The following is a 23,875-nucleotide window of genomic DNA, read 5'->3' on the forward strand; positions in this document are numbered from 1 at the left end:
TTCGGTGTTATTCCGATTAGACTGGTACCTTGCTACCTTATTAAAACAAATAATACCAGCAAACGGCTAACTTCGCCAAATATAGTTTACCTTATTTACTTTACCAACTCAAGCGTAACAAAACTGGTTTCGTTTAGAAGAAACGGTGTCAGACAGTAGTCTAATAATATTATTGTATCAAGTAATCATGTATTGTGGAATATTAAAAATCATATTGTTTTTCAGTCAGTTATTTAACTCGGCATCGATTGTTTGAATGTTTCATTTTATGTATTTGGGTGGGGTCACTGATGTTGTGCGTGAGTGACTGCATTTTGTAAACATAGAGACGTTTAAGTTTTCGTTTTATGGCATGCGCTGACGGCTGTGAAGTGTTTGGCAGTTGATGTTGTAAACTATGGATCATCAAACAATAGGATTTGATCTTGTAAATGACAATGGCAATGCAGGTAACATAAATGCTTTCACTTTTATTTATGTATTTGCAAAATTTAAAGTACGGTAGCGTAGTGGGGACATACACTCCTTTTTGCATAACTCGTTCGCACAACATACTTATTGGAGTCATTCGCAGGAATGACTTACAAACTTGTTCCCACAAGTTGAATATGTTGTGGAACGACTTATTAACTAAGGCTCGATTGGTCTCGGGTACTACTTACTCTCGGTACTTTTAATGTAGGGTTACTCGCCCTTAAGAGTCGATTTTTTCTTTTGAGTCAGACATTTTTATCTTCGTAGTTTGCAAAGATCAGTATTGTTTCGCATGATATGTGACTTTTTAATGAAAACCACCTTTCATACTCAAAATAATTTAAATTTCTAAGTAAAATGTTATCAAATATATTATCTCATGATGAATTTGGATTCGGTACAGTATTAATAACTTTTGGTGACTGTAAGTTCAAAATTGTGAATTATCGATCATCTAATTTCCATCTGCATTTTGGTCAGATTCATTTCACCGCATTTGCAAATGACTTGATATTGAAAACATTACCTTATCCTGTAATAATGGAAGGTTATGTCTGTGGTTTGCTCTGTTATATAGATTTTACAGTAAAAAATGTGTTACAACTCAATTAGCCCTTAAGAAGAACGAAATTTGCCCTTGCGGCGAACAATATGTGTTTACCTACTGGCAGAGTAATACGGATAAACCGTAAATTCATTCCGATAAAATTATCATGACTCAATTTATAAAGAATCTCTTAGCTCACAAACAACAAGAATCATATCATGTAATTTGTTTTATCTTTTTATTTTTGTACTTTTCTTTGTAACCGCCTGACTGCCAGTGCTACTGCTCCGGTGTTGGAGTTTGGATAGGCACTTAAAGTGTTTACAAAATAATAAATTTATAAATTCAACACAAAACACTGTATAATGTGAATTGGGAATAAGACATCAATTTGGGAATAAATTGTGTTTTACCAAAACGGCATAATATGCAGTTTTATCTGTTGTATTTATCTAGTTTTACAAATTATAATTAAAACATATCTACTTGCATATATAATAGCATCATTTAAATTGATTTTACTTTAAAACTGGATTTTTTATGAATTTAAAAAAAAATCCTCATGAAATGAAACTGTGTCCATGCCGCGCATGGACACGGTTTAAAAATACACTTTAAATGATAAAAATTCAATCACTGTTAATGAAAAAGTCATTAAAAATTTCTTATTTAGCTTAAATTATAGATAATATATTACAAAAATATATGTAGATCATGAAATGAATAGTTTTGTTTGAGAAAATCACCAAAATGATGTCCATTCCCAGTTTGATGTCTTATTCCCAATTCACATATAATACAGTGTTACATGAATGTAACTGTGAATTTGGCATTATATTAAATATAGGGAATGGATAACCAAAATGAATTAATGCTAAAAATATTAATATGTGTCCGTGTTAACTCATGGGCGAATTCAATAGCCTGCGACAATAGGTATTTTAAATCAGCTTTTTTTCAATGAACATAAGCTGGGAACCAAATAATTATTGGAAAACAAAAATAGATTCATAAGATATGATACCGGTACTAAAAGCCTGCACGAGCTGAGTCCAGGCTAAATTGATCACTAAAGCTTGTCAACGTATTCTAATACCATTAACCTGTCCGACTCAACGGCGAGTTACCCTACTTTATATGTTACCACATACCTGATGACATGATTTACTTTTGTACTGCATTGGTGTAAACAAATTTTTTCTTTTTCATGAAAAATACTATAGGACGTTCCAAACACGTTACACAACTTACATACAGACCGTTGCCAGCAGCAGTTTGTAAGTTTACTAGTACACTGTAGTTTGTAAACCTTTCACCTAGCTGTTCCAGTATTAATTGTTACATGTATGCATGTTTCATCGTGGGTACAAGTTATATGCATTGACACTTATAGTGGATTCCATCACATGGCTGTATGGCTTTTGTCAATGAATAGATTATATACATGACGTATATCTTTTGTTGTACATGCTTCATCAAGGATATACATTACTATGTGTATGTGCCTGTGTGTGCCTGAGTAGTCAAACACCAGAACATTTGCACTAGATCCCTTAAGATTTTATTTGAAATCTTAAAACTGCCCTGTTAGCAGGAAGTGTTGAAAGAACAAATGTAGTCATGCAACCATGTTCTACGCTTAACCACTCAGATACACATTTTGACACATTTGTAGTCCTTTAGAAAAAATATCTATTTATTAGTTTCAAGTTTTGATATGGCTTCATTTCCAACCCAAACTTACAAATGGGCAGCAAACACCTGGTTGCAACTTAGTGCCATTTTCACTAATCTGAGCTGGACAGTTGTAAAATGTTAGCGAACAATCCTACACAGTCATGGTGTTCATTTAAACATTTTGTAAATTTTAAGAGTTTAAACCCAACAGTTGAATATCAGCAGTATTTCTAACTGATCAGTATCAAAAGCATCAAATGCAACCCTGATATTTTTCTCTGATCAACCCTGATTATTTGCAAGAAAGCTAATTTTGTCTAAAACAATTTGCCATGACTCAATCATTGATTATAAATGCACATGTTTTAGAAGTGAAACTGCATGACTTTAAATGTCACAGTGAATACAAACAACTGGTACAGTTCTTTTTCCAGTTTGGGAATGAGGCCAGGTCCCTTTGGATTAGGAAAAATCGTGTCCTTTTTACTTAAGTTGGGAAATAACTGTTGTTTTTTTGCCTTTAATACATGCTTTAAGTATTACATTTACTAAGATTAAACTTACATCTAGCTTAATGGGATCTCAGGCACTCATCATAAGTTGCTTTCCCCCACCACTGCCACCCCCACCAGCTGTTTCCCCATCCTCCTACATGTAGCTGCAACCCCTTCCAAAACCTAAAAATTGTCAATTTGTTATATACAATAGCAGAACAACAAAAAGTTGTTTTATTTTTACTTATAAATATATATTCTTAAGCTTAGTAAATTACAGTGATGGGTTGAGTAATTGTGTATAACAATGGACAATTTTGAGGGTTTTTGGAGGGGGTTGAAGCAGGGGGAGGGGGTAAGCAGTGTGGGGGAAGGGGATTGCAGTGTGGGGGGGAGGGGGTTGCATTGTGGGGGGAGGGAGGGTAGCAACTAACCCTGAGTGCCTGTGGATGGGAGATTAACTTAATTTTGAGATTTAAATTAATAAAAAAAACACTTTGGGGGTGGGGTGGGGGGACATTCCATTAAGAGTGTTTAGGTCCCATTTGTTTTTGTTTTTTCATTGGGAATGGGTCCTTCTACAGTCCCCAACTTTGAATTAAATAACACACTGAACAATAGTTGTTTATTGACTTCCATTCCTGTGATATCTTATTTTTCTTAAGATACTTGCAATGCGTGATGTTTTAATTGTGTAAGAATTGCACAATCTGATGACTTGCGCAGTTCTCTTCTTTTTTTTACCCATCAAGCTGTCACATTATATCTAATACTAGCATGGTTGCAAGGTTGCCTGCTTGGTTGTATTGATCATTCTCAGGTAACTGCTTTAATATTATCACTATGGCTACTTTATTGGCCGTCGTCTTGACATCAGTCTGTAACTAACTTGAAAAATGCTGAATGACCTGGTTTTGATAGTAATACAAATTGTGTGTAGACAAACAAGGATTACACAACCAGACTATGTGTTTCGCTGAGGGTCATTGTGTTATTTTATTTTCAAAATAAATATGGAAACGAAGTATATCCTAAATATGGACTGTCTTAGAGCTCAGTGTGATGCATTATTTATTTGATTATTGGTTTGTGTTGTTTGGCAATATTGTAACAGTTATTGTGGAAGAGATTTTTCAGTCAATAAACTGTCAGTGCAATAACATATTTTTTATTTACATGACTTTTGTGTTTTACCAATATTATATTAAATATAGATGATATAAACAATTTTGAATGTAAAATTTCATTTCCTATCAAAACCTGTATCATGCAGATTGCATATCCATTTTTTGACAACTAATTAAGTCATTAATCATTTAAACAATGTCCTTACCTGCTTTTGATAAAATCTTTTTTGGCATGTAATTTATAATTATTCAATGTTTAAGTTTGACAACTGATAACACCATTGTTGCAACTGAATGATTATCATTATGATGAAGTAATCAGTACCTATTGTTGATATTTACATTTTGAATACTTCAACAGTAATATTAAATCATGACTGTTTTATTATGGTGTGTTCTGAAGTGAAGTAGTATAGTATAATAAAAAAAATGTGTGGAAAACTTAATTGACTTTTGTGAAATATCCAACTAATAATAATTCCATAGAAATGTGGTCTAATTCAGGTATGTAGATTCATTTTATAGATGTACATGTCCTGGTATTTAGTATTTTACCCTTTACCACTTAAATGTAGATACGTCTTTACGTGCATTTGTAGTCTCTAAGTAAGTTGTATTTTATTAAGACCTTTTGTACTAGATTAAACTTTTTAAGGCATCATCTCCAAACCTTAGATACTGATGAGCAGCAAACAGCATAAAAACTGAACAAACTGTGAGTTACTCGCAGGCTGTTATGGTTTTATGTTGTTTGCACATTTTCACTTTGCTTCTTATTGAGAAAGGGTTGATAATGGTTATTTTAATTGTTAACTTCTACTGTACAAATACAAAATGTCGAAGCATTTCACTTAGTAATTACAATTATGAAAACATACATGTACATGAATGTCACAGTGTGATGGACTTGCATATAAATTTAAAGCTAAACTATTTTATGAACCAATTTCCATTCAAAGCTTTTCAACCTTGAAAGCATGCCATGTGTGTTTTATTACTCTATAATACACGTTATTGCACTGCATTTTGTCAACAATCCCTATACCAGTTCTGTCTTTCTTGATCATGATGATAAATTTACATAAAATTACTGTTTCATACCACAAACTTTTACAATAATAATTAAAATTAAAGTGGCTAAACAGGGCTTTTTTGGCCCGATTTTATAGCCGAAATTTGGGCAAATTTTCCTAATCACAAAAAGTATACTTTTTCCCAAAATTTGCTAAAAAATTCCCAATAGGGAATTAAACGCTAAACGCTAAAAATGACATTTAATTAAATGACATCGGCTGTTTTGCTTTTTAACAAAGCGTAGTCCAATCCGGTCTCGTACGGGTTTTAGACTATACCTTGATTTGGATAATGTCGGCATTATTCGTGTGCACCTGTACGAAAATTCTATGCAAATTCTGTATAGAGTCTGTACAAAATCTGCCCAGAATCAAGACAGAATTCATTTTTTCTTTACAAAGAGGACACAGACACAGAATATACCTTGCAATCTGTACAGATTTTCTAAGCAGAATTACAATGAAGCAGAATTTTATCTGTAAAGATTATTACACAAGACAGAATTTTAACACTTATAATTTTTACAAGACAGATTTTTAGCACTTTGCATTTTAGCCAGGCAGAATTTCTGTACTTGGTAGAAAAATGAGGCAGAATGTTGGACTTAAGATTCAACATTTCAAAATGGGACTTGTAAAATTTAAGAAACAGACTTCTGATTTCAGTTTCTTATTGTTTATTGCAAGATACATTTCTCTATTCACCGAAAACTAACAGTTATGTTCAATTCATACAATAGTTAAAATGACCAAAAAATACAGCATATTATTAGCAAAAACAAACAAACAGCAGTACCTATTGTTCATACCATAAGGAACATAGAAAGTTACAATTTAATCCAACAGGTTTCAAGAAAAATCTACAATGGAGTGAAATAAGGTTTAATTTTTTTACAAAGTTTTTATTCTTTGCTTATTGCTGGATAAATTGTCCCAAAATACTGAAAATTGCTAGGACATTTTGTCTGCTGTTTGTCAGCAGTGACATTTGCAATGATATCCAAGATAGAGAGAGATCCAATTACCCAAGTTTACCCAAACACCAGCGTCAGGTGTGATAAATTTACTCCTATTTCAGCACATTTACTTTACTTGGCTCTCGTTTTATGAAAATATTCATTTGAATGCCAGTGCTTTAACATAACAAATTTTGTGACAAAAAATAAAAATACCATTATAAATAGGAACAATTAAGAAATTAAGACATAACATTATTAAAGTGTTGTAATATATATGGTTTTAAAGATGTTTAGTTTAGTCTACTTTAAAAAGGTGGTTTAGTCTACTTTGAAAAGGATAGTACACTTGTAAGTGTGCGACAAAATCTCAGAGACTTGACATTCGAAGTTTTCAAGCGAAAATCAAAATGTTCCATGAAATGGGGCGCAGAAGACAATGAGGAAAGAATTATTATTACCAGAGGTATGTTAAAATTTGCTTTTTCTTTCATCAAAATATGTATTTAATCTGTTGACAGTATTTGGCTTTGTTTGTAAATTTGTTTAAAATTGAAACTTTGGTTGTGCATATTCAACTTATAATGCATAAATCATAGTTTCCTAGTTTTTGTAACAATGACCTTGACCTTGAAACGACTGGTCCCCGAATTAATTCCTATGCTAGGTCTGTATGTAAGCAATGAATCTGCATACAAATGATATATGCAGTATCGCCATCCAAACTCAAGTTATTGAGCAGAACTTTTTTTTTTCAAGTCACCTTAGCACAAAATGCTCATGGTGAGCTATATGATGTCAGTCTATGTATGTATATATAAGATCTTTTAAGGAGGCTTTTAGATCACCTGAGCACAAGGTTGTTCTTATTGTAAGCTTTTGTGATTGCCTTTTATCCATTGTGCTTCAAACATTTACCATGTAAACACTGTTGTGGAAATATTTAATGTCAGATCTTTATGAAACTTGTTTTGAACATTTTTTTCAAATAATAGCACTTTTGCTCATCTTAAAAAAACAACAACATTTGTTTTAATGGTATTAATACCCCAAGTTAGGAAATGGTTCCTATACATACAAAAACATAGACACCAAGGTTATTCTTACTTGTATTGCTATAATGAAATCTTCTGAACACAAGTGACAAACTGCACAAATCAATTGAGTTACTTTGAGTCTTAGGTACTGGTAAGCTCAATATTTTCCTTTGACCCTCATTTTATTTGCATTAGCAGGCAAGTTAATAAAGATAAATGATTATAATTTTCCAGATGGTTCAACTGATGGAACATTATCCAACCACAATAAAAAGATTTGGATTGCGCAAGTTTTGCAGTGCTGCCTTTTACCTGATGGTGAAACTTAGTTCCGGGTATGTAAGGTATTAAAGTAAAAGTTTTTTCCATAAAAGTCTTTTTTTATTAGTGTTTTCGAGAAATAAACATTGATTGTATCATCATAAAGCATACATAACTTTGACAAATGCTTCAATTTAACATTTGATTAGTAATGTTCACAGATTTTGATTTAGATCAACTTCTGTCTTAAATATATTTTTTAGTTAAGTGGAATGAAGTGCTTTCATTTATTTTTAAACAGCCATAAATCCGAGGGAGACACAAGAACGGTCAAGAGGTCAGGTTCTGGCGGGGAACAAGCATGATATAAAGCCTGTGCTTGATGCCGTCATCATTTCTGCCTGCAAAGGTACTTTATGTCTTGTTTTTTTTTGCCAGGTATTTAACATAATGAAACAGTGGTAGGAATTTTATTTAAATTTATGACCAGGTTTTCAAAGAAGATAAAAAATGAGATTATTAAATGCGGGTAGGGCGTATCTGGTCAATAACTTAAGTTTACCTAGACTCAATTGATGACCTTGCATTGAGGCCAAGATAGGGATTGCATACAGAGCCCAAATGTGTCACTAAAAATAAACAAGAAACCGTCAGAGACGGGTGATGCTCCCCAAAGGTTTTTTTGTCACATTGCACTATATACTCAGATAAAAGGAAACGTCTTGAGGGCACAGTAGTTGGGGGGACAATAAATTTTTTATAGAAAATTTCAAAAGGCCATAACTCTGTGAAAAATCATCCAGCCAGAACCCGCTGATAATATGCACATCTCCTCTTGGTAGTGAAGCTTCCCATAAAGTTTCATTGAATTCCGTCATTAGTTGCTGAGAAATAGCCAGGACAAGAATTGCACTATATGTACAGTTAATGGAAAATTTCAAAGGGCCATAACTCTGTGAAAAATCAATCGGCCAGAACCCGCTGATAATATGCACATCTCCTCTAGGTAGTGAAGCTTCCCATAAAGTTTCATTGAATTCCGGTCATTAGTTGCTGAGAAATAGTCCGGACAAGAATTGCACTATATGTACAGTTAATGGAAAATTTCAAAGGGCCATAACTCTGTGAAAAATCATCCGACCAGAACCCGCTGATAATATGCACATCTCCTCTTGGTAATGAAGCTTCCCATAAAGTTTCATTGAATTCTGGTCAGTAGTTGCTGAGAAATAGCCCGGACAAGAATTGCACTATATGTATAGTTAATGGAAAATTTCAAAGGGCCATAACTCTGTGAAAAATCATCCGACCAGAACCCGCTGATAATATACCCATCTCCTCTTGGTAGTGAAGCTTCCCATTAAGTTTCATTGAATTCTGGTCATTAGTTGCTGAGAAATAGCCCGGAAAAGAATTGCACTATATGTACAGTTAATGGAAAATTTCAAAGGGCAATAACTCTGTGAAAATTCATCCGACCAGAACCCGCTGATAATATACCCATCTCCTCTTGGTAGTGAAGCTTCTCATAAAGTTTCATTGAATTCCGGTCATTAGTTGCTGAGAAATAGCCCGGACAAAAATTGTGCACGGACGGACACATGGACGGACAGACGAAGCGGCGACTATATGCTCCCCCAAAAATAAATTTTGGGGGAGCATAAAAAGGTTAACTTGAGCTTGGATGGAGGTATTGGACACAAATTGTGTGTTAGCTTTATCCTTTTTACAGCCATTCTCACCCTTCCTCTGAATGAAGTAGTGCAGTTGTCTGTTACTCGACTTACTGACATTAGTTTCACTGTTTGATATAAGCACTTGGTCCTGGTAGACCAGCTTTTCCAGGATACTTTGAGTTGGTTAACTTAATGATATGACAGGCATATTGTTGATATGCTGTTGACAACAGCCAATAATCCAACAAAATCAAACAATAATGCAAACGTAGAAAATTTAGTTGTTTGCAGTTTAAGTCGGATCAAGGTCAAAGTAACATTTAGTGATTTACTAAATACCAAAAAACTATTGGGATCGCATTTTAACTTTTGGTCTAATTAATACTAGAATCAAACAATGGTTTGAAATTCAATTGGATGTTTGTGCTATAAGTGAATTTTGTTGGGCTGGCACTTGATGTATGATGTCTTTAATACAGGTATGGCATTACTGTTTGAAACTGAGTAGTTAGAATAAATTGGTTTCACCATGTATCAGTTTTTTAGCTCGGCTGTTTTCGGAGAAAACCAGTGGTATTGTCATAGCCAGCTCGCCATCCGGCGTCAGCCTTTCCGACGTGCTTGAACCTTGACATTTTGCTCTAAAATCAAAGTGCTTCCACCTACAACTTTGAAACTTCATATGTAGATGCACCTTGATGAGTTCTACACGCACACTCATTTTTGGGTCACTAGGTCAAATGTCAAGGTCACTGTGGCCTTAAAAAAAAATAATATATAACTGACAAGCTTTTATTTATTCAAAACTGCACCCACAGCCGAGCGTTGGCACCTGTTATGCGGTGCCCTTGTTGAGGAATGATATAAATATGTAAATGTGTAAACATTTATTTTTTTCCGATAGGTTATGTCTGGATGTGGTGCAAAGACCACAGCAAAACAGTGCCAGATGACACCTCCTTCAACAAGGCAGTGACACTTCAAATAGACTACTCCAGGAAATAAATGAAATCATCTTGTTTAAATTGAGACTAATAATAGAGGGTGTTAGATTTTTTAATTTTTACCCTGTCATAATGTGATCAATTCAACAACATCAAAAATATTGGTACTGTCAGTATATTTCATTGTGTACATTTTATTGTTTACATTTTATAATCTCATAAAAAAATGTTATTTATTGATGGTCTGTTTATTTTGCTTTTTCTTCCTGCATACATTTTTTGTACAGAAAATTTTCTGTACAGAATTTAATATTAAACAGATTTTATTCTGCACAGAATTCTATTCTCACATTTTGGTTCTCCCCAGATTTAATTCTGCCAGATTTTTTTCTGCCTCGAACAAATTCTGCTTAATTTAAATAATTCGTAAAATCTGTACAGAATTTGTTCTTTGTTTATATTGAAAAAATCTATAAATATAAATCTGGTTCAACTCATTTAAAATGGACACCAAATATTTTCTGCACATATTCTACACAGATTTTGTGTATTTTATTCTGCACATAATCTGGTTGCAGTCTGCCCAAACATTTTCGTACAGGCAGTGAGGATATTCTCTGTGTTGTGCACCGTGCTAATATTATATTTGTGGTGAAATTCCAGCATTTTGTGATTCGGCTGAATGGAAAACAAAGATGTCTCGCAATTCGAAATATTACCTGAACAAGAGCTGTCACCATAGGATGACTTATGCCCCCTTTAAACGCTTGATAGAAGTTCGTGAGCTTTTTTTTCGAAACCTTAACGCAGATTTCAAAACCTAAACCCGCACCCTAATATCAAGGTCAAGGTCACAGGGGTCAAAATTTGTGTGCGTATGGAAAGGCCTTGTCCATATACACATGGATGCCAAATATGAAATTGCTTTCTGAAGCAACATAGAAGTTATGAGCATTTTTGAAACCTAAACGCAAAGTGTGACGGACAGACGGACGGACAGACAGTCCGATCACTATATGCCCTCCTTCGGGGGCATAAAAAGATTCCTAAGCAAAAACCTGGCAACAACGAAAACTGTTGATTTTTTTAAGCAAGCGTCATTAAATAAACAAATATCGTCAAGAAGTCCAAGTCTACCCATTGAAACTCCTTCCAATGTTAATAAAAGTAATTTACTAACAAAAAAATAGTGACTCTTTTGCATCGTCATCATGGATTTCCGAAAGCAATTAAAGTGCTGACTGATATTTAACATGTTGGAAGCAGTAGTTCTCCAGAAGAAGATGAAGCGCCTCCTAATAAAATGGTGCCTGATGTGACTGAAGTATTTGTGTGAGCTTATTATGTGGAAAACTGTTGATCATGATGGTGTTTGTGGTGTTTGTGATCAAAGATGCTGAACTCATTCATGTAGTTTTAAATCCCAATTTATATTCCCAATGTCTTGAAAATGCCGATAAAATTCCAAATTTCAAAGCCGTGGGCTATCTTTCCAAAAAGCTGAAAAAAAGCACTGCTAAAGTTTCATTAACTTGTGTGTTCAGAGATCACATGTATAACATTGTATGTTAAGATTATAACATCTTCTGAGGTATTGTGAACATTTTTGTATTGAAAACTGTTCCTTAAATGCAACACAAAGACGTTTTTCGCATCTTACCGTAATTCAGGGAATTGTTGCCATAGTGCCACATCATCTGGTATTTTTTGTCTCACCTCATTATGCATGTGATATTCATCATATTCATGGTTTGAAACAAGCCTTTGAACTAATGTGATGGTAATTGGTGAAGACATTAGTTAATGCCTTTGGGACTGAGCAGGGAAATCAGACAAACCAGTAAAATAAATGCCATATTTGCAGTAGAGCTGCAAAGATTCACCAACAGCTCGATTCGATTTCGATTTCAGACACTCCGATACCGATTTTTTCGATTCGATTCATCTTCAAACCTAGTTTTATCATATATTCACTCTTATGCCTCAAAATTAACATTTCTGTTCAAATGATATTTCAATAAAACACATAAAAAATAATAGCAAATTAGGACTCAATTTTAATATAAAAACTTCTGACTAAAAGATTGTGTTGATTACACAATAATATAAAAAAAATAATCATAAGAACGTATCTGGAATCAGTTAAATGGTAGTATTATCACTATTATACTTTTACCCAAAACCGCTATAAGCATGTCTACCATTGTGCCATGACAGCATCACCGGTTACCTGTAGGACAAATCACATTCTCTAATAAACTTAACAAAACTCCAACAGAAAGATAACTACTTTTCTGGCTGGCGACTTGAGTAGTTGCACTTGTGCGACCTCTTAGTCTTGGTCTTGCTAAATCAACGTTATGTTTGCGTTTACATATTGCATTAGATTAGTGGTTGAGCCGGACTTAGCGTACGCCACATCCGTGAAGCACAGTTTACACTTTGCTTTATCGGTAGGGTTACCATCCCGAAACCCAAAATACTGCCACCATCCATTCTTAGATTTGAGAATATAGAATATAAAATAGGTTCAGCGTTAGAATATATTCAGTCTACAATTGTCTTAAATAATAAATTGTTCTAAATGAAAAATTGTATAATCAGAGTCATATTGTTTTGTTTTGTACCATTTGAACAACACACCTAGAAGAATATCCTTTATTTTAAGACTTAAGTCTTAGCATCTACATGTATTGGTGAAAACAGCACCCTTGAGTCTTATTCTGCCCTATTGCAGTTAACATATACATACATCAAAGCTTCTCCACTCTGGAGACCTATCTAGTTCCTGCTTTATGAGTGTATTCTCTGGGAATGTAAAAGATATATATTCGAATAAATCTCCACTTCATATTAGTTGTGAATCAGATGAACCGCACATAACCCAGAAGTGTAAACATTAAATAGTGTTTATACAAAAATTTCTTGCTAAGTCCATGTCTAATAATGCTATTTAGTGTCTTAACCCATTTATGCCTAATGGACTCTCCCATCCTTCTAAATTGGATCAATTTATTTCCAAAATTAGGGATGTCTAGTAATATTTATTTCTATATTAAAAATATTTCTTACAAAAATTCTTTAAAGAAAACAGCATAGACCCAAATGAGACGCCGCATCATGCGGCGTCTCATCTGGGTCTGCGCTGTTTGCCAAGGCCTTTTTTCTAGAAGCTAGGCATAAATGGGTTAATCAGCTTTTTCAGATGGGTCTGGCCAATATTATAAAAAATTCTGCCTATAATTTCTGTTATCTGCATGGTCACTTGAAGAGCATATACTGATAGACATTTTTGTTGGAATGTTTTTTTTTAAGTCATGCATGCACTATTCAAAGTTGTTGCCTTTAATTGTGCATTTTCATATGCATGAGATTAAAAAAATTGTTGTGTTTTATTTGTCATCTGTTTCTGCTTGTCAGAAGTTTGTTTGCCAACCATTAGTAACTCACTGATAACACTGTTTGGGTCAACTGAGAACATAAATACCAGAAATATCTCTCTGTAGTCTGGGCGTATGTTCACAATTTTCTAATTTGTATGGTTTTAAATTGTGTGTTGGATAAAAATTGATAAACGTTCAACTATTGTCTCATTAATTACAAAATAAGTGTTCACTGGAACTTTATAAGAGGTGTAGAGGTAATGTATGTTTTCATGATTAAATAGGTGTAAATATAGTAAATAGAACTTATTATAATGTATAACTATATGTAAATGTATTTTTCATGTTTGCACAGATCTTGCATACCTACATAAGAGATATTCTAAAGATAAAAAGTGTTGGCAATATTCCTGGGCTATCTTATACAAGACTGAACATTTACGGTAAATCATGAATGTAATAATCTCTAATTATATATATAGCTCACCTGAGCAAAGTGCTGATGGTGAGCTTTTATGATAATGGTATTGTCTATCCTGCATAAGTGTGATAGATGTGTCAAATTTTCCTTTTTACAACTTCTCCTTAACCCTTTGACAGATATGAAAAATTTTCCTGTTAATAATCCTTGGGTGACCATCTTTTAAAGGTGTTCAAATCAATTCAGTCACAAATTTTAAAAGGAAAACTTCTCAGATCTTCGACACTATAATCACAAGTGTCAAGGCTTTAAAACATTACATGTGTAACATATCGTTTAGTGGTAAAAACTTCTGAACAGCAAGGTTTTGGATTTGGCATTTTATATAACATTATAAATTTAAATTTAAACATAAAATATAAAACCTGGTTTATTTAAACAGATATTATTTGACATTTATGTATAAATTGTAAATATAGTTTATGGATTGGACTGTTCAATATACAAACTGTGAAATCTCCACATATTATATTTGTGGAAATTCTCAAATTTGACAGAGATCACTTAGAATTTTCATTCCTTGAGGTTTGCAATATGAAACATATCAGCTGAAAACTCAACACATGCAACATTTCTGGTTATAAATATTATTGGCGGGCTTTCTTTAGCATAAATTGCAAGTTTGACAGAGCTTGCAATAACATTTATTTTAAGACCTGCATTTCTAAAAGGTTTTTATAAATTTGAGATTTGGCCGCTCCACCGTGAGTGGGCACTGAAAATTGTTTTAGTGGACACTTGGCATGTTGATTTAATATATGTCTTTGATACTAGTAAACTGAAAAGCAAATTTCCAGATAAGTTTATTTGAACAAGTAGTGAATTTATGTACATGTACAATAGATGACATCTTTTTAAGTTTTGTGATTGTCTCCAAAGGGTACTAACAATTTTGATGCTTTATAACAGACAAGTTGCACCAAATGCACAATCAGTCCAAATTCATTTCTACAATTATTTGCAAGTTTACTCAAACATGGCATTCTTGCTTTTCGGGGCATGTTTCCTTATATGGCTATAGTAAAACCTTGTTTGAACACTATAGAGGCCTCATTTATTGTCCAATCTTCATGAAATTTGGTCAGAAGATTGGTCTCAATGATATCTTGGTTGAGTTCGAAAATGGTTAAGTTTGCTTGAAAAACATGGCTGCCAAGGGCAGGGCATTTGTTCTTATATGGCTATTGGCTATAGTAAAATCTTGTTAACACTCTAGAGGCCACATTAATCGTCCAATCTTCATGAAACTTGGTCAGAAGATTCATCCCAATAATATCTTGGACAAGTTCAAAAATGATGCCGGTTGGTTGAAAAACATGACCGCCAGGGGGCAGGGCATTTTTCCTTATATGGCTACATGTATATAGTAAAACCTTGTTAACACTAATGGTGTCACGTTTAAACGGTCGCGTTTCATGTTTTGATGAAAAACGTTTACCAAAACAGTAAACGTTTAAACCACAGTCAATATCAATATAATAAAAATTGGGGTGCAAATAACGTAGCCGACTAGCCGTACTAAGTATATCGATGAAGAACTGCGAAATCCGGGTACTTGCGGTAAATCCAGGCTACCGAATTCGGCAGTAATTTATTTCTGATTGGTTAGCGGATGGCACAAAAATGAATGGAAACTTATGGAAAATCTTCGCTACTTTCCAAAAATCTTACAACTTGGCAATGAAACAGTGCATATGCCGCCATCTTGAAATATTTTAATTGATTGATCAGCAAATTAAAATACTGCAGTAGAATGTTGAAAAGCAATAATTTAACCAAATTATATATTGATTATGTGTTTGCTACTTAACTGGTTTTTCATTTTCTGCGGTCAGACGATATGCACATTGTATTTCATGTGCAAAATACGTGTCGTTTTCGGAAACAGTATTTTTCATCGATTTTACATTATTTTTCCACGTTCTTTAAATTATTATGCCCCCCTTCAAAGAAGAGGGGGTATATTGCTTTGCACATGTCGGTCGGTCTGTCGGTCGGTCGGTCCGTCCACCAGGTGGTTTCCGGATGATAATTCAAGAATGCTTGGGCCTAGGATCATGAAACTTCATAGGTACATTGATCATGACTCGCAGATGACCCCTATTGATTTTGAGGTCACTAGGTCAAAGGTCAAGGTCACAGTGACCCGAAATAGTCAAATGGTTTCGGGATGATAACTCAAGAACGCTTAGGCCTAGGATCATGAAACTTAATAGGTAGATTGATCATGACTCGCAGATGACCCCTATTGATTTTCAGGTCACTAGGTCAAAGGTCAAGGTCACAGTGACCCAAAAAAGTAAAATGGTTTCCGGATGATAACTCAAGAACGCTTAGGCCTAGGATCATGAAACTTCATAGGTAGATTGATCATGACTCGCAGATGACCCCTATTGATTTTGAGGTCACAAGGTCAAAGGTCAAGGTCACGGTGACCCGAAATATTAAAATGATTTTCGGATGATAACTCAAGAAAGCTTCTGCCTAGGATCATGACACTTCATAGGTACATTGATCGTGACTTGCAGATGATCCCTATTGATTTTCAGGTCACTATAGGTCAAAAGTCAAGGTCACAGTGACAAAAGTCGTATTCACACAATGGCTACCAGTACAATGGACAGCCCATATGGGGGGCATGTATGTTTTACAAAGAGCCCTTGTTTAATTTCAAAGTAAATTTTTGTCCGGAGCATAACTATAAATTTATGGAAGAGATTTACCTTAAACGAGAAATATAAACAGATGGCAACTAGGAGAAGTGCAGTGAACATGAACCATAAAGTATTGGCTGTAGTTTTTGAATTATCTCTGTTTATATAATTATGCCCCCCTTCGAAGAAGAGGGGGTATATTGTTTTGCACCGAATGGTTTCCAGATGATAACTCAAGAACGCTTATGCCTAGGATCATGAAACTATATAGTTACATTGATTAGGACTCGCAGATGATCCCTATAGATTTTCAGGTCACTAGGATAAAGGTCAAGGTCACGGTGACTAGAACCAGTAAAATGGTTTTCGGATGATAATTCAAGAACGCTTACGCCTAGGATCATTAAACTTGATAGGTACATTGATTATGACTTGCAGATGCCCCCTATTGATTTTCAGGTCACTAGGTCAAAGGTCAAGGTCACGGTGACTTGACACAGAAAAATGGTTTCCAGATGATAACTCAAGAACCCTTATGCCTAGGATCATGAAACTTCATAGGTACATTGATCATGACTCGCAGATGACCCCTATAGATTTTCAGGTCACTAGGTCAAAGGTCAAGGTCACAGTGAAAAAAAAAAATGTATTCACACAATGGCTGCCACTACAACTGACAGCCCATATGGGGGGGCATGCATGTTTTACAAACAGCCCTTGTTTCAAAGTTATTTTTATCCGGAACACAACTCTAAATCTTAACTGAAGGGATATACTTGAAACTTGTAATATTAACTGATGGCAAGTAGGAGAAGTGCAGTGCCTAAGAAACATAACTCTATCTACCTTAGTTTTTTTAATTATCTCCCTTTAATATTTAATTTCAAAGTAAATTTTTATCCAGAGCATTAAGCTCTAAATCTACTGCAGGGATTTACTTGAAACTAGAAATATAAACAGATATCAACTGGGTGAAGTGCAGTAAACATGAACCATACCTCTATGGGCCGTATTTTTTTAATAATCTCCCTTTATTTATTTTTTTTTTTTTTAATTAATATTTTATTTATTTATAATTTCAAATTATATTTAATGTAATTTCAAAGTAAATATTTTAGGTTTTCAATTTTTAATATCTCCCTTTATCTTATTTTACAATAATGTTTAAATTTAAACACTTGAGTATTCTCTGTAAAATTAAAAGATGAGTTTAAGGAAAAATATAGTGACCAAGAACAGTAACTAATTATAGTCTTCTTTTTTAATTACCTCCCTTTTTTTCATTTCCATATATTTTATTTTATACAGCATAACTCCAACACTATATAACTAATTGATCCTTGACATATAAATAGAAGACACAGGTGCCATGTTTTACAAATATTATTTTACTCTCTAAAACAAAATAATGTTGGCATAAGCAAACACATTTCGGTGGGGATTTGGCAACTGTGACAAGCTCTTATTAAGAATTTTTTTTTTTTTTTTTTTTAATTTATAAAAAAGGGCAGGGCGGGGCCTTGGAAGGGGCAGGGCAGGGCTTTGGAAGGGCAGGGCGGAGGCGCCCTTCCATTTAGGCCTAGCTCGAGCACTGACCTACCATGATTGGCTTTTGTGTTGCATGTTTCATGACCCAATTTAGCATTTTAAAAATTCAACATGTTATAAACACTGTTCCAATGAAAGTACCTTAACAAGCGCAGGTAACATCAAACCATTACATGTTTTTTTTATATATTTATAACACAAAGATGAAAAACATAGTTAGAACATTAAAAAATCCAGCATATATCTGTATTGATTCCCACTGATATAAGTTTGTTTTATTCAGTTACACAAAATAATTTACTATTCAAAATTGATTCTTTGTTGATAAATATTGGCCAACTCAAAATGTATTGGTCTTGTCTGTCAAAGCCAATGTTTTAGGGAAGTCTGACATGCACATGCATCATGTTCATATTTTGCAATGTCATTTTATTGAAAGCTTTGCTTAATGCACTGATTTATCTAACATTTAGAGCGCCTTTTAAGCTTGGGGGGTGTTGTAAACTGGTTTTCAGATGTTACTGCAAAAACCTTTTATTTATTAGATAGGTAATACTCCTCATAGGGTAATTTGGTAATTCGGGTATAAAAGTTGCTTCTTTTATCTTTCTTTTCTGCGGCCTTCATTGATAAATAAAATCCCAACTTGCCTCAATGCATGCTTTTTTGATAACAACTTGCTAGCAATTGTGGAATTTTAATGTGTGATGGTGGTTTGTTTAGTTTTGCTATGAAATCATGATGTGAAACTGGGATATACATGTACAACTGATGTGAAATCCTTAGTTACTCAGAAAAGAGGGTCAGATTCTTAGTTTGTCAAATGAATAGAGGTACATACAATTTTGAATAAAATTTGTTATGAAATTATATGTTACATTATGTTTGTTCCTGACCCATAATTATTTTGTGCCTTGTGTTTAATATTTAGTTGTATGTACTATATTCTTATAAAGATATGTTGCAGTACATGCATATATGTATTGCTACATGTTATGTTGATAGATGATTTCAAATAAATCACAATATTAAAAACACAATTTCATTCAGATTCTCTCATCATATTGAATATTGTTTCTTCCGTATATATTGAGAACACAAGTCATAATCTGTGCAAATCAAGCATAAACATCATTTTGAATAAAATAGTTGAAAGTCAATTATCTACCTGTTTGGTGTAGTTTGCTTGAATCTTAATGATGTTTAATTGTTACACACGAAAGTTTTCAGATTTAGTCTTTTTCATGTCTGTTTTTATATGAGAGATTATGTCATTTTTTCTGTCATTAATTTGAGAAAGACAATTCATATTATGAGCCTCACTCAGGGAAATGTCTGTGTGTTAACCCTTTCCCACTTAGAAGCAAAGTGAAAATGGCTATGTGCAAACAGCATAAAACCTGAACAGCCTGCGAGTAAATTACTCACCATCTGTTTAGGTTTTATACTGTTTGCTGCTCATCAGTATCTAACGGTTGGAAACGAAGCACAAAAAACTTGAATCTAGAAAGAAAGGTCTTAAAATAAATGTCACTTTCTAAGGGACAAAAAATGTGTCAAAATATGTATCCAAGGTATAAAGGGTTAAGCCTTATCCCAGATAAGCCTGTGCGGCCTTTCAAAAATCAACTATAGACTAATAAACAAAACTCAAATCAAGGCTGAATTTAGTGATTTCCTTGATTGATTATCCTTTGCAGACTGCACTGTTATATCAGGGATGACACTTTATACACATGCATTAAGCCCCATTTCCCTAGAACGAGGCTTAAATACATGTAGATGAAAGAAGAAGCTTGCTTATATTTAAACCAAGAATCTGAGCGCGCCTGAGTTACTTGCTGTATATTTATGACGAGTAGGTCACGCAAGTTGTGTATCATGTTATTTCTTAAAATTTGACCCAGCATTTGTAAACATATATTGCAAGATATGTACATTTCTAGAAAGGAAATTCATTTCTGCGTTGAATAAGAGTTCATGGAAATCTCTGCACAATTGATAAAGTTATGGCTGTTCAAAGCGATGCACTCAGATTTCGGGTCATTTTGAGTTGAATACCTTGTTATACCAGGTATATATATTTGATAGTGAATTTTTATTTCCGAGAAGTTGATTTTTTTTCATAATTTGATTATTTTTCATTCAAAATGATGTTGTTACTTATTATTATGATGATAGCCTTACGCTAACCACCTGTGTTTCGATCAATTGTTTCACGCCAATTTCTATCTTCAGCCTCTGTCGCCCCTGCTCCACCTGCAGGCAATCTTTACCCATCCATGCCTGCAGGAACCACAGCCAAAGCTCCGCCCATCGGCTTTGAAATGCACGGTAAGACCCAGAGGTCAATGTAAGTGCTTGATAATGTTTTGTGTTTGGCGCCAAGATGTGAACATCCTCAGAATTATTATTGATTTTGATGTCAGTCATTTAACCCAAAAATGATGAAACAAAAAGGTCATATTACTTAAAACTAGATTTCAGCATTAGTAAACGTCTGTACCATAGTAGGATTTAGAGAAGGGGGCAGAAGTGTCTACGTCCCTCTAAGTTTGTAACTTTTTTTAATAACGCTTACCAAGGCTGTTATTTTTCGGAGGAATAGCAGATATCCTAGGATGAAAGAAAATGAAAGATTTACAGCATTGTTCACTTGGACACACAATGAAGATCATCACAAATCAACCCAATTAAGTGTATTTAATTCTCTGTCTGTTGTAAGAGGTTTGCCACCTGGTTGTGGGTGTCTTATTGTTCAAAATAAGTAAACAGATATTTCCTCCCTTAGGACTTCACCTCAATCCCACCCCTGCATACTTATTTGAAACAAAACGCAGTGTAATTTGAAGGATTTTTGAAGTTAATTAACAGTTATAAGTGAGCACATTTTTCTGTAGTATGTCACTTGTACTAAATTGTAAGTACCATTTTGTATGTAAACAAACAATAACAATTGACATTTAGCACTTTTCTTGCTAATGCATGTTTTTTGCAGTCACACTTGAGGGCATAAGTACAGCCAGGAATATACATGAAGTGCTTAAGATTGAAATAATATGGTAGACATTTTAAGAAGATTATACACATTTAAATGTTCAAACAAGGGATTTCTAAATGTAAGTAACTATAATATTGATAAACGAGATGATGTTATCTGCATTTAAAATAACTATTGCATGACATGGTGCCTACAGTTTTTAGATAGCTTATCTCTTTTTCATGTTTATCCTTTGTAATACCGGTAACCCTCCACTCAATACTGTTTATGATGTACTTTTAAGCTTATGTGTATGGCAAACATTAATATTTCTCAGTACAAAGGTTGTTCAGTTTTGTAAATAATGGAAAGGTTTAACCGTTAAAGGAATTTTGGTAAATAAATAAGTTGTATACTTATTATTTTATGTACTCAATTATATTAGCATTTCTGAGTTTCAACTGAAAACCAGTAGTCCAGAGATACTGTATATGCTATTTTGTTGTTGTTGTGTGATCAGATTTATATTAATAAAAAATTGTCTGTGGCCAAATTTATAATATCATTTTAGAGCTGTTATATAACACATTCAAGTTGTTTCAATTTATGCAACAATAAGACCTACGTTCTGCTAAAACTGGGCTTAATAAATCTGTAAAGTGTCTTGTGGCATAAAGTAAAGTGTCTTCTCAGAGATTAAGCCTATGCAGTCCACGCTTATATATGCCATTATAAAACCTGCTTTTGCTGAAATGTGTTAGCCTTATTATTTATTTATTATGTCTACTGAATGTAATAACTTGTGTAACTGACATTTTGTAAATTTTTCAGGAGAGCATATTTTCCGAAATACTACCTTACTTTTTGCATTGATTCAAAATATTTCAGTGTTAAAATAATGGTAACTGCTTCTTTCTTAATTTTGAATGGTTTTAAAAAAGACATCTCAATTTGGAGTTGTGTTTTGTTTTGCAAATTTTATTATAATACTTATAAGAAACTTTGAATACTGAAAAATAATTATTATTTTAATAAAACAAATTTTGCTTCTCTTGAAAAGTTTACAAAATGTTACACTACTTATTACATTCAGAAAACAACATTTGTTCGCTTTTGTCATTTTGGAAAATTTGGTTAAAAAAACATTATTTTTACCAAAAAGGTTGTCTTAATATTTTAACAGTTGATGTATGTCATCCAAATAAACACAAAAATAGGAAAAACTAAAAATGCATAAAAATGTCAGTAACATGACTTATAACATTCAGTAGACAGTATTATCTGATTGAATGAATAAATGTAGATTTGATGCTGCCTTAAAATATGTTTTCATGAAATATGTTCTCATGCTAATTTAACTGGGTCTATTTAATTAAGTGTGTTTCATGATTTAAACCTTTGCAAGTTGTGTTTTTTCTTAAAAGAAAGTACAGCTAGAGACCTCCAATATAAATAGTGTATCAATAAAATAGCCCTATAATAAATGGAATTGCACAAGTCAGAAGTTATCTAAAAAGATGTGTTTAATATAAATTTGTAACTCATTGAAGCCCAAATAAACTTGTTACACCCATATGGGACATGGCTCATAAACCACTCTATTCAGTTTCTGTATACTTATGGGGTGTGTAATGTTTCACAGACGATTAGCTGTATAAATCGTTTCTGATGTAGGCGTAGTTTACAAATAGAATGGTTGCATTTTAAATGGATGAATTTTAAATCTGAAGACATGTTAAGCAGATACTACATTTTGTGCGGCTACCTTGTGAGCCTTGCCTTATGAAAGTAAATACACAAAGAGCAAATTATATCAATTTAAACTTCATGTGCATTCAGACTATCCTTGTTTCCTATAGTTTCATCCATTCCCAAAGTTTCAGTCTATCCCTTGTTTAAAAAAAATAATGCCATATTTCTGTCAAAACTGGAGTTATTTCTCCTTTTTTTTATAGAAAGTTCTATTACGTATATATTTTGTGGTTAAAACACGTGAAATTTATTATTTGTGTGCTTTCCTAGAATTGGCCTATTACTAGGGAATTTAATACCTGCTATATTAATTATTTTAACTTAATTGTGTTGTAAAGGCATAAAATGTTCAATTTAAAGTCACACTTGTGTGGAAAGTCGTTTCACTCAATTGAAAAAGTCAATCAAACACTGAAGTTGCCGAATATACATGTATAGGGAACTATACAAATCTAGGTATATGTACACATTTTTCTCACATTCAGTTTTCCAACCATAACAAAGACTTTTTACCCAATTACATATAGATTAAGCAAATTTATTTCAACAATTAATGATACAAACAAACAGCAAGCAACTTTTGTAAAACGATGTGATAAAGAAAGATGTAGTTTTGTTATATATAGCAGATAAATCACAAGAGTCTCAATAACCTCCACTGGCCTAATAGGCACCCATCAGCGCCATGGGTTTGATTGCTCCTCCTTTCAGCTGATTGCCTTGTGTTAAATGTCAACATAATCACTGTACAAATAGTTATCATCTTTGCTGGATCTATAAACAAATGAATAATTTTGCAAAAACCCTAGAG

The 23,875-nt window shown here is 33.5% G+C and overlaps 1 protein-coding gene and 1 long non-coding RNA gene across 3 annotated transcripts in view; both read left to right on the forward strand.

Annotated features, from left to right (window-relative positions):
- The first annotated feature begins 20 nt into the window (after window positions 1-20).
- LOC127851395 (anoctamin-4-like) overlaps window positions 21-23,875 on the forward strand; it is a 90,690-nt gene continuing 66,835 nt past the window's right edge. Inside the window, exons 1-3 of one of the 2 annotated variants that reach the window (XM_052385153.1) lie at window positions 21-449; window positions 2,245-2,298; window positions 20,571-20,666. In XM_052385153.1, the coding sequence (XP_052241113.1) occupies window positions 398-449; window positions 2,245-2,298; window positions 20,571-20,666 (202 nt within the window). In that variant the 5' untranslated portion in view covers window positions 21-397. The remainder of the gene's footprint in view (window positions 450-2,244; window positions 2,299-20,570; window positions 20,667-23,875) is intronic. The other variant, XM_052385154.1, reaches the window with a different exon arrangement.
- LOC127851433 (uncharacterized) lies at window positions 6,679-8,010 on the forward strand. Its single transcript, XR_008035762.1, has 3 exons — window positions 6,679-6,814; window positions 7,620-7,720; window positions 7,948-8,010. It is a non-coding gene; the product is annotated as an uncharacterized LOC127851433 (long non-coding RNA).

Source organism: Dreissena polymorpha, chromosome 11, assembly GCF_020536995.1.
Source record: "Dreissena polymorpha isolate Duluth1 chromosome 11, UMN_Dpol_1.0, whole genome shotgun sequence".
NCBI classification, from domain to species: domain Eukaryota; kingdom Metazoa; phylum Mollusca; class Bivalvia; order Myida; family Dreissenidae; genus Dreissena; species Dreissena polymorpha.